The 13,026-nt window shown below is 34.6% G+C and overlaps 1 protein-coding gene across 7 annotated transcripts in view; it reads left to right on the forward strand.

The window, feature by feature from the left end:
- Positions 1-13,026, forward strand: part of PLCB1 (phospholipase C beta 1) — a 690,420-nt gene that overhangs the window by 555,670 nt on the left and 121,724 nt on the right. For all 7 annotated transcript variants that reach the window (XM_082358993.1, XM_082358994.1, XM_082358995.1 and 4 more), the window contains 5 exons: positions 1,250-1,317; positions 3,275-3,371; positions 5,649-5,733; positions 7,328-7,452; positions 11,182-11,336. In XM_082358993.1, coding sequence (XP_082215119.1) covers positions 1,250-1,317; positions 3,275-3,371; positions 5,649-5,733; positions 7,328-7,452; positions 11,182-11,336 — 530 coding nt within the window. The remainder of the gene's footprint in view (positions 1-1,249; positions 1,318-3,274; positions 3,372-5,648; positions 5,734-7,327; positions 7,453-11,181; positions 11,337-13,026) is intronic.

Raw genomic sequence — 13,026 nt, forward strand, 5'->3', positions numbered from 1 at the left:
AAGCTGCAAATAATAAGCCGTATTGGTCCCAGACATCTTTTCCCTCTAAAGGTTACTTCATTAATGCTAACTGCTATCATTAGTAATCGATTGAACTTTGTCAGCCAAATGAAAACATTTATAAGCTTCCTGGAGGCAGTGCTGTGGGCAGTGTCTTTGATAGAGATTGCGCAGGGCAGCTAATTTATAGAAGGCGGGGAGGGGAGGTACTGGCCCGTGTAAGTTGCCTCATTGTTGAACCAATATTGCCATCTTCTGGGCTTATTATCCTATTGCATTGTATGGACCCTGAAAGAAGTCAAATCAAACAATTTAAAAGTATGCTTTCTGTACTTTATACTTGAAAATCTTTTTACATAACTGATATTACTGGGTCTGACTGAATCCCAGAGCTGAGAATAATGTAATGCCTCATACCAATGTGACTATTTAAGCTGGTGGAATCATCCACCTAAACTTTGGAGAGAAAAACAATCTATTGAAATGATTGTATATTGGCTACATATGAAGCTGCATTATATCTGACCGAGGTAGATTTACATGCATAATTATTTGAAGAGTTCACCCATTTTATCCTGCCGTCTTAAACAGAATATCTCCATTTTTAAAGATATGTGCATTGTTTAGATGACAATGCCTCCATCAAATAAGCCTGCAGGCAAATCATAGGATACAGGTGGTACCTTACAGTTTTGTAGAATCAGGTGTGCTACTCTAGCCTCCATTCCTGTCCCAGCTCTTGTCCTCTACCTCGACTTCTGTGATGTCCTCTCTGGCCTTGGAAAAATAGCTACAAGGTCACTGAGCTCTGGCCAAGCATCACACAGAAGAGTCAGGACCAAGAAGAAGAGGGTAAGGTGGTAAAGTGATAGTTTATCTGTTTTAGGGTCATGGAGACACTAAAATAGAATGTATACATCAAAATAGGATATGTACACCAGAGAGAGCTAACTGTATAAGCTGCCATATGTTTTGTAAAACATATAGATAAAAATGTAAAGACAAGCATCTTTTACAGAGCTTGGAAATTTCAAATGGTATTCACAAATCAAATTTAGAAAAAAAATCCATATTCAAAATGTCAGTATAATTCTGTATAATTAATAAAATTAAAAAAAAAAAAAAAAAGAATAACTTCAGAGCAGTGAAAGGCCAACTTCCAAGGAAATTTTGGGTAATGCACATGTCACATGTGCTTCGAACCTGTAAATGCTTATTTACTTCATGATCTGTTATTAAAATTTGACAGGAGAAGCTGATACGGAGAGTGACGATGATGACGATGAGGATGACTGTAAAAAGTCTTCGATGGATGAGGTAGGTTTCTAGGGCTTGACTTCTGGTCACAGAAGCTTTCAGCTAACTTGCCCGTCCAGACTGCTCCCTCTGGATGTAGTTCCTGGTCGCCTTCTGCCATCTAGTGGTGAAAAGAGTTTGAAAAATGAAGATGCAAACTGGTCGCTAGAGGAACAAGCGTTGCCTTCCATCAAATGTGGTGTGTTGAGAATGAATTCAAAATTTGCGACCTCTAACTGCCCGCTTCAATTTTTGAGGCAATTAAATGGATTGTCAATGGTCCAGAATCCAGAGAAGACATGAGGTTTGGAGAAATGTTTATAAACATGACATTAATTTCGTTGTTGTAATTTTGACCCTTTTTTGGCTTATGGGGTCTTAGTTCCCCGACCAGAGATTGAACCCAGGTCCCCGGCAGTGGAAGTGCAGAGTCCTAACCACTGGACTGCCAGGGAATTCCCCGTTGTAATTTTGGAACCACTAGAGGTATCTACTGACATAAGCTCAAGCTTCCCAAATATCTTCATCAGCTCAGAAATATTAATTGCACAGAATCCAGAAGCAAATCAAGGATAGGTCAATTGGAATTTTAAAACTTTGTTTTAGTCTTGTTCAAAAAGTTTAAACTGAATCTGCTTTCAAATATATTGGAAAGTATCTATTTCAGTATTTGTATCTTCACATTTTAGTTAATAAAGATAAATAACAAATAATAAGCTGTTCTCACATAATGTTCTTCCTCTTATAATTATTTCCTTTAATATAGTCTAAATTTTTGATTAATTATGTTTCCCCACTAAATTTCAACTCAATAACCAGAAGGAAAACTGTTACAGAGTAGTTCTTCCAGAATTATTTCAACTGTGTAAACTTTTTGTCAGTGATTTTTGATCATTTTAAAACTATCTTACTAGCTGGATGGCCATTTGCAAATGAATATTTTCCAATTAACATTTAACCATAATATTGCTACAGAAGTTTTCAAAAGAAACCATGTCTCCATGTATTTTTTCTTCTAAAAATGGGAGAAAATATTAGATCAGCCTACAGAGGTCTGTCCACACGAATACTGCAATATTGGCTTTCTTCTTTATTAAATACTTTATCAAAGTGGTATGTAATACATAATAGTAGCTAAAGTAACACGAGGTTTTACTGTGTGCCAGGCACTGTTGTGAGCTTTCACATAAATTAATTCATTTAATAATCACAAAAACCCTATATGCTGTTGGGACTGATTTTATCATAATTTTACAGGTGAGCAAGCTGAGGCACAGAACAGTTAAGTGACTTGCCCAAGAATGCACAGTTTCTAAGTGGTGGGCTTGGGATTTAAAGTTAGACAGTCTGGCTCTAGACCCTGAGCGACTGACCTACACTGTATTGGGCTGCTTGCCTAATAGGTGCCCAGGAGCCAGAAAGGGAGGGACAGAGGAAAGTTTGTAAAGAAAAGCAATATATGTTTGTCCACCCCCACCCACTTCCACCAGCAACCTTTTTTTATAACAGTTCGTGATTCAGCCAGTGGTTACCTACATACTCACTTTCGTATCATACAGTGAATTATTGGTATGTTAACTTCAGACGTCACCTGTGGACTCCCTGCTTTGGCAGATGAGACACAGCTCAGGGCTTCTTAAACTTTGCTGTGCGTTTGAATCACCTCAGTAAGATGCAGATTCTGGTTCAGGAGGCCTGCACAGGGGGCTGAGAGGCTGCATCTCTCACAAGCTCTCGGGTGGTACTGATGCTGCTGGTCCCAGAGTGCTCTGGGAGCTGCCCCTAAACCTCCCTCCTCCCACCCCTCACTGTGTAACGTGAGGTGTTGCTTTTCCTTTCTTCCCATCTCCATTTTCCGTTGGCTATAATCGTTTTCAGAAGAGGCGTGATAATCTTCTGCTCTCTTGGGTCCTTTGATCATTGCCCTGGGAAAACATAATGCTGACTCTGGGAACGTTATTTTTACTCCTGCTTCCAGGGGACCGCTGGGAGCGAGGCCATGGCCACAGAAGAGATGTCTAATCTGGTGAACTATATTCAGCCAGTCAAGTTCGAGTCATTCGAAATTTCAAAAAGTAAGTTTTCCCTGGAGAAAAAACCCTAATGTAGCATATAATGAGTATATTTTAAACACAAGGTTATTAGACCAAAAAATGAGACCCTTATTAGAACAATTCTATGAAGTCTTGAATATATGTGTGAATTTACTGTTTTTTATATATCTAAATAAATATATATAACTATATATAAGTATATTTTATGTATATATATATATATATATATATATATATACACATAGCCATGTGAGAAAGTATTCCATGATGTGTTTTCCCAGAATTCTTAATAGAGCTACAGGCCATACGTGGTTATCTAAAAGATATTAGACCAGAGTACAGCTAACTGAGGATTTTACATTATTTTTCGTTTGTGACTACATGGGCATTCCATCATTTATATAAATGACAGTGTTGAAATAAACTATTTAACCATCCCCTCAAAAGGAAGCAATCAGAGACTTGATCAATCTCAATATTGAATAGAAATAGAACCAAATCAACCAGTTCATCCACATTCCATTTGTTCAGCCTATGTTTTATATATTTAGGAGAATATATCATTAACTTCACATTACTTGGTGTTTTCCGCTCATCCAACTACCCATCCATACTGGATGCAAATTATATATGTACATTATCTCTCCTCATCCTAGAGAAAGGAGCCCTTTTATCAAATTGCCCTTTGTGTTTGCATGAACTGTAAAATACTATTAGGTTAAGAGAATCCTTGGGACAGTTTAGCTACTTTTATAAGCATATGCTCTTAAAAGCTGAATTTTTTTCTTAAACACAGCAGCCTCTTATAAAGGAAAGTTTTATAGATATACCAAACTCTAAACCTCTACATTAACACACTTATGTGTAATTGTATAATTTTGCCCAAAGAGTCTTAACTTAATAACATATGGTATCTAGATCTCTACAACAAAGAATTTAACTTCCAATAAGATTTATACATAAAGATTTCAACAGTTTGTTTGATGTTATAATTACTGGTGCTTCTTACTGCAAGCTGTTCGATGTGAAACATACTATAAAGTAGTTATTTTTATATTACTATAACTTCCTTTGGCTGTAAAACGAGTTTTCCTAATTCATGAGTCAAAAGCTCCCAGACAAGTAGCTAAACTGAGAAGGAGCTGATACATTTAGGTCCTTAAGAACCTGGTGACAACATCACCAGCCAAAGATTTACAAACAAGTACTTTTCTCCCTGTGTTTTATATCATTTTCTCACTTTTTTCAAAAGAACACTGCACATATTTCACAAAGAACCTATTAAATTGACTTAATTTTAATTAGCAGTCATGCTTAAGATAGTCATATGAAAGTAGAATTTTGATGGACCAAAATAAGAGAAGTAAGGGTTTCCTTTAGAGTCGATTAAATTGGGGAAGGTGACGAAGTGGATAAAGGTGAAATCTGGGAATGACTAGGAAGAAGAATGAGGCTTTAATTATGGAAAGTGGGCATCAAAGAGGAAAGATGCCTCAAGGTAACTCAGTTTAAATCACCAAGCTCCAGATAACACATCTTAGTCTGTATGTAACAGTGTGATGTCTTTCTAGTTGGGAAGAGGACAGAGAAGCTGTTTGACTCTTAGTCTTTCTAAACTAAGATAACTTTGTTTCGTTTCTCTCACTCTAATTGGAAGCTTAGCTTTCACTTTTAAGATGTTTCTCTGTGTCCAAGAATATTGAGCCCTCTAGTACATTCACCTCTACAGCCTCTGTCATCTAATCTGAAAATGAGGCCATCAGACTGGAAAATGTCCAAGGATCCTTCTGCTTTAAAATAACAAAATTCTTATGTCAAATTACTTGTTTCAACCAAAAGGGTCTCTACAAACTTGAGGCAATGACAGTGTGGGTATAAAAGAGAGTCAGCATCTAGCAGGAATGTACACACGGTCTGTATTGTTAATTCTCAGTGATGGCTTCCAGAAAGCAATATGAATGGATTTAGAGCAACAGATTCCCACAGGGCCCCTGCTCTTTTGACAAAACAGCTTTCCTGGCCACACTCTCCAAGTCTAAAATTCATTTTCCCACCCTAACGCCACCATGTCCCTAACTTGCCCAACACCTGACACAGGTAGCAAATATTAGAAGAGACAAAACTAAGACTCGACTTTTGTTACAGGTAAATAGTCCACTGAAAACAACATTAAATATAAAAGTTATTTGAGGATTCTTTGCCCTCAACTTCACAGAACATTTGCCTACATCTTATATGCTATCATTTATAATATTGAATTTTATTTCTCACTTTTTGTTGTTGTTGTTGTTAACTCAGAAAGAAACAGAAGCTTCGAAATGTCTTCCTTTGTGGAAACCAAAGGACTTGAGCAACTTACAAAGTCTCCAGTGGAATTTGTAGAGTATCCTTGATTTGACGGACGTTTGCTGAATCGACAAGAGTGAAGTCGTGCTATTTGTTTAATTTTTTGTCTTTAATAAAGGAGAAAGGTGCATGAGATGGCTTAAGTCTGTCATCTGGGTAATAAATAGTTTCAGGTTTCATATGTAATGGTGAATGGGATAGTCTGGCATGTGGAAAAGAGAACTGGCCTTGGAGTAAAGCAAGTCCAGATTTCCAGGATACCTTCAGACCATCAACCTCTTTATCCCTTGGTAATTTGCATAATCCTTCTGAGTTTTCTCACCTGTAAAACAGAAATGATGATACCAGCTTTGTGGCTTGCTGTTGGGTTATGGACAACATATGTAAAATGTGTGTGTATGCTTTATACATATGTAAAATATGATAGGTATAAAGTGTATATATTATATGTATATAATATAGACACGTTTTTGGTGTCTCACATCCTTACATGTAATAGATGTCCAATTGAAAAATAGTTGGGATGATGATGATGAGAATATAAATATATATTACTAATAATGGCTTCATTTGATAGTCCTGGCAACCAAAATTTTTAAATTTTATCCCTGAATCAAAATGAAATGACACAGATCTTTAAAATTTTTTCATAAAACAATTATTAAATGTCCCAAACAGCCCAATTTCCTGAAAGTCCTATAATAAAAAAGTCACCTTTAAAACTCATCAACAATAGAGGAAACAAGTGTAAACTCCATAAGCAAAGTGACAGTATATCATGATCATTAGTATTCATCAAGTACTAACTACGTGATAGACCTTTTGTTATATGTCTTATTTAATCCTTACAATAGCTGTATAATGTAGGAATTCACATCTTTTGTAGATGAGGAAACTGAAGCACAGAAAAGGGAAATAACTTGTCCTGAATCATACAGCTAACAAGTTCCAGAATTTAAGTTTCAAACTCTATTTGGCCTAACTCCCCTGCCGAGCTCAGAACCTGAGCTAACCTCTACCAAACTTGGTAATAGAAATAGTCAGTTGTGTTTTAAAGACATAGCATCCTTCAATAACTAAAAGGTTCTCAGGATGGAAAACTGATGACGGTAGGAACCAAAATATGAGACAAGGTCAAAACCTTCTGTGCTATATTTACCTTGTTATCAATCATAAAGAGTACCACAGTCTTGGCCAATAGCATTCCCTGAGAAGGTTAAGAAAATGAGCAGAGAGCATTTCAAAAATAGCCATACAGTTCATGATATCTGCTTCTGCCAAGCACAATATCATCCTGTCACGTGACTTGCTATGCTTGGACTTCCTCATGTGTCCTTAATTGCTAAGCCAGTCCTTAATAATCTCCACAAAATCACATTGACTCAACCATCTTTGCACCTCATTAGTTTTTACCCACAGGGCTCTGCAAAGGTGATGCTACATTTCTATTATAAAAGCACATTTATTCTGTTTGTTCAGAAAGCTTTTTACCTATTTCACCCACCAGCCCAATGAGATCATCAACCTTTAATTCATTTCCCCAATGGAGAAAGATGGAAGGCAGCTTCTCAGCTAATATTATTGGCTAATTCTTTTTATAATTGTATTCACTACTTAACATGATGGTCCAGATATAACAAAATGCAGCTTAGCAGGATATATCCAAAAGGAACACGTGTGGATTCATCCAACTACATGCCCCAGCTCTTCTGGAATGCAGGCTGCCAAATGGTTGCACTTAATTTCCAAACAGTGGGTAAGTAGCACAATTAATGTTCATTTCCTTTCTATTATAAAGCCACATTTCCTCATGTCCAAAAACCATTCCCAAGGAGAAAAAAACTGCCAGACTTGACTGAAAAAACAAACAAAAGCACATTTTCATAAAGGAAATATCATTGCAAAAAAAAGTGAATTTTGAAAATTGAGAAATTGTCTTCAATGGTTTATAAACAAGTCTTTATTTCTACTCATTTTGCATTATTTTCAAACACTTTTATACTTTTTAAAGTAATATGTATTTATTATAGAAAATGTAAAAAATTCAAAAAAACTATAAAGAAAAGAATAAAACTGCTAGGAATGTTACCACTCAGAGATTCAACATTGTTAACTTTTGGCATTGTAATCTGTAAGGTTTTTGGGATATGCATATACAAGCTTTTTCACTTAATAACTTGTTTAAATATATATATCTTTATATATATTTAAATGTGATACAGAAACATGAATTTTTTTTTTTTTTTTTTTTTTAGAAACATGAATTTTAATAGCTGTATATTAACCACATCTCACAATTCACTAAAACCCATTTCCTATCACTGAATATTAAGGTATTTTTTTCCTACTATAAATAGTGCCCTGAGAACAGCCTTGAATATAAATTGTCAAGTCTATCTCCTAATGTTCTTTTGGAACAGTTCCTGAAATAGAATTAAAAGAAGTGAAAGTTTTAAGAACCTTTGTGCACAATGCCAAATTGTCCATCAAAAATGTTGCACTAGATTTCTCCTCCATCAGCAATGTATAAGTTGTTCCCTCTCACTTGAGATCTTGGTTAAGTATTATCATTAAATAATAATAATAATTCAGAAAAATACCTCCTTGTTCTTTTTTATTTCATTTCTTTGATTATTGTTGAGGCTGAACATTTTAAGTATGTGTTTTGATTTTTACTTTTCCTTTACTTTTGATTTCTGCTTTTATGAATTGACTATTCAGGACTCGTGTCAATTTTTCTATTCATTTATAACAGTACTTTTTATATAAAGGTCATGTTGTCTTATTTTGTGAAACAGATGAGATCAGGTTGATTAATGTTTTATTTTATGGAATCTTGGTTTACTCTCATGATTACAGGCTCCACACCCAAGAATCCATCCATATTTACTCCTATTTCTTTCATAGTTTCTTTTTTATCTGTAATTTAACCCTTTCATCCATACAAATTTAATTTTCATGTATAATCTCAGTAAGAGATCAAACTGAAATTACAATTTATTAGATGTAGCCTTTTTATTTTTTTAAAATTTATTTATTTATTAATTTATTTATTTTTAGCTGTGTTGGGTCTTCACTGCTGCCCGCGGGCTTTCTCTAATTGTGGAGAGTGGGGGCTACTCTTCGTTGCGGTGCATGGGCTTCTCATTGCAGTGACTTCTCTTGTTGAGGAGCACGGTCTCTAGGAGCATGGGCTTCAGTAGTTGTGGCTTGCGGGCTTTAGAGCACAGGCTCAGTAGTTGTGGCACACGGGCTTAGTTGCTCCACGGCATGTGGGATCTTCCCGGACCAGAGCTCCAACCTGTGTCCCCTGCACTGGCAGGTGGATTCTTAACCACTGCACCACTAGGGAAGCCCCGAAATGTAGCCTTTTTAGTTGTTAATTTGGGTACATTTTTTCAATGTATAGTCTTCTCCATTAATAAATTTTTCACCTTCCTGGAGCCAATAACTTATTGTTATTATTATAATGTTTAATAATATGGTTTAATACGTAGAAGTGGAAATTCTTCATGGCTATTAACGTTTAATTCTTCTTTCCTTGCCAGTGGGATTCTTTTTCCAAGTGAATTTAGTTTAATTGTTATTATCTCCCCCACTGAAAAGAAAATGAGATTTTGATTAAAATCACATTAAATTTATATTAGTTTAATTGTTATGTTCCCCTCTCCCCCACTGGAAAAAATGAGATTTTGATTAAAATCTCATTAAGTTTATAAATTCATCTGAAGAAAACTGACAACTTCTAATTTTTAGGGTTTTTTTTAATCACAGAAAATTATTATATCAAGTTTCTCAACAAAATCACTCGTCTTCATTAGAGGTATAGTTTCTTTAGATGAAATCCTTTTTTTAACATTACATTTTTCACAGATTGTTTCTGGATATTGATATTTGTATATTTATTTTATAAATAAATGTATTTTATAAATGATCATCTTCCTAAACTCATAATAGCCTATTTTGCCTGTAGATTTTATTGTTTTTTTCATATACACAATTATAATAATTTAATCACATCTACTTTTCCCCTTTCTTAGTGCCTTGGACTGACCATTCTAAAATAATATTAAATAATAGTATTAAGATTGGGCACTTCCTCTTCATCTTAACACTAATGGGAATTTCACATTGTGATACCAATGGGTAGATGCTGGCTGTGACTTTGAGACAGATAATCTTTTACACACTAAAGGAATCTACACTTGCCTTAAGTGACAACAGTGTTTTAGGAATTTATGTTTAATATTATTAAATGTCTCTTTGACATCTATTGGGATGATCATATGTTCATTTCTTCTTTTGTGAGAAATGTGATAAATTATATTAATATATCTCCTAATATGTAAGTATCCTTTTGTTCCCAGGATAAATTCTACTTGTTTGTGTATTATTTTTTAGAACATATGTTTTGCTAATTAATTTTTTAGACTTTTGAAGTTAATTTTTTTTTAAGTATGATAAGTCCATCATTTTCTTTTTTTGGTACTCTGTCCAATTTTGGTATCATAGTCATAATACCTTAAAAAATGAGAGATAAAATTTCACTTATTTTCCCTGCTCTAAAAATGGTTTATTACATGGAACATTGGAATGATTCTACCATCACCTCTTTATTGTCCACCTAAATAGACTCAGATAACATGGAGGAAATTGACAGTTTCCCAGATTCCTTATGACTTCAAAGTATTTTTTTGTTTGTTAAGCTCTAGCAATTGCAACAAATGTAGACATTTATTTCATACATTGACTGAGTCTTAGCAAAACTTTGACCAGGAATCTTTGTCTATTAGAAACTAGTCAGTGTGTGATTAGATACTGGTAGTAAATAATCAAAGAAATGAAAAATTTTTTAAGAAAATCTTTTTTCTTCCTTATAAATTAAAAAAAGAAGAATTTCACCACTTCACCACTGTTGGTGAAGTATGAAGAAGTCCATCCTCAAAAACATGGATTGGAGGTTTAAAGTGATTTAAACTTTCTGAAGGGCATCTTAGCAAGAACTATCAAAAAGCTTTTCCAATATGCATATTTTCTGACCTAGAAATTTCACTCCTAAGAACATCGTTAATGATGGCTTCAAAGATTTCATCACAACGATGTTCATCAAAACATTATACGTAATGATAAAAACTTGGAAGAGAGGGGGCTGTTATAAACCGTGTATTCAGATATATCTATTCAAAAGAAGTTTATACAGTTGTTAAAATTAAAGCAGACGAATATTTCATGAAATGGATATACTGCATTTTCAAAATATATTTGAAGTAGAAAAACAGGATATATACCAACCTGTTGGCAGTGGTTTACCTCTGGATTTGGAGATGACAGCTCAATTTCTTTTTCTTGTCTGTATTTCCTAAGTTTCTATAATGATTAAATCTTTCTTTTTAAAGGAGGAACAAAAGTGGACTGTAATACAATCTTGCTTTCTTGCTCCTAGTATAAATACAGTCCCAATAAAGTTTGTGTTTTTGATATGCAGACCTGGCTATGCAAATAAACATGGGGATGTATGAATACAATGGGAAAAGTGGCTACAGACTGAAGCCAGAGTTCATGAGGAGACCTGACAAGCACTTTGATCCATTCACCGAAGGCATTGTGGATGGGATCGTGGCCAACACTTTATCTGTTAAGGTATGTGCTACCCTATCACACAACTGTACCCAGCAAAAGTCTTCAACATCACCTATTTTGTGTAAAGTAGTTCAGTCATGAAGAATTTAATTCCCAGCAAAGTCTTCACTTCTTTCTTACATTTTTTTCTTTAAGGACTAAATCTGAATTAGTAGTTTTCAAAAGCTACATGCATGAAGTTAAGGGACTAAGCCCCCCTTTTAATAGGATAAAAATCAGACCCAAAATTAATAAAACAAGTAGGTGAGATTTACCATGGCTTGTCCTTTCTTTTGGTGTAAAGATCCCATGGTGAAATTTACCACGAAAATTACTGACTTATATTGAAGAAATCTTCTGGTCTTTTTTTTCCCCCCATTAGTCCTAGGAAAATACCCACACTGAGCAAAATTAGAGAAAAAAGTATTCTCTCAATAAATTGTTAAATATTGAATAAAAGCTCTCAAGTTACCATAGCATGGCTTTTGAAAATCTGTCAGAGTATTCAGGGATTTATAACACGTAGTAATGATATTAAATACAAGAATCATGTCATTGGGCTTCCCTGGTGGCGCAGTGGTTGAGAATCTGCCTGCCAATGCAGGGGACACGGGTTCGAGCCCTGGTCTGGGAAGATCCCACATGCCGTAGAGCAGCTAGACCCGTGATCCACAATTACTGAGCCTGCACGTCTGGAGCCTGTGCTCCACAAGAGAGGCCGCGACAGTGAGAGGCCCACGCACCGCGATGAAGAGTGGCCCCCACTTGCCGCAACTGGAGAAAGCCCTGGCACAGAAACGAAGACCCAGCACAGCCATATATAAATAAATAAATAAATAAATAAATAAATAAATAAATAATTTAAAAAAAAAGTGAATGGGAAAATTCCTCTTAAAAAAAAAAAAAAAAGAATCATGTCATTAAGCATACATCTGACCCTCAAAAAATTAATTCCAAGTGATTTCTGCAGTCTTTGAAATTGATGTTACAGGAGATACAATTTTTTTTTAGTTGTGAGAAAACATTTTTAATACTATGAATAAGAAATCATTTTTATAAAGAGCTTTTTACGTGAATCCTATAAGCCCGTGGTTGTTGTATTTAAGTTTCATTTACATTTTAAAGTTTCATTTCTTTTCTGTTTAACTGGATAAGTGCAGCACTAAGAAACATTTTTTAATCAGGCATAAATGCAATTTTCCAATTGACCCTAAACTAAAGGCATATAAAAACTGTGCAAAAAAAAATGCTCTGTCACAATTTCACTAATTTATATCTACCCTAATCTTGTTGAGCCCATTTTACTTTAAAATTTATGTCATTTACACCAACGATTAAAAATAAAATTGCAATGAAGTGTCTCACAATGATATCATTTGAAATTATTTCACACTGTATATCTGCAGAGTGAACTTGGCAGAATCAGAGCTTCAAGATTATATTTAGTTTAGGAAATTGTTTTCAGCAGAGGTTGTTTAATTCCTGTCAAGTTTAAGATAAACTCTTAAGTATCACACACTGATAAAATGTTATTTTTAGAATCCTTGTCAATTGTAGTTATAGTTGGGTCAACTTAAAAATATTTTGACAAAATAATAATCTTTTGTCCTTGTTTGTCAGCTCATCTTGTTTTATATGTTTGCTTGCATTTTTTTTTTTTTTCTTGAAAATTCCACCATGACAATGTAAGCAATTATAAACAATGACATAG

The sequence above is a fragment of the Balaenoptera borealis genome (genome assembly GCF_965194805.1).
Source record: "Balaenoptera borealis genome assembly, chromosome: 16".
Lineage (NCBI taxonomy): Eukaryota > Metazoa > Chordata > Mammalia > Artiodactyla > Balaenopteridae > Balaenoptera > Balaenoptera borealis.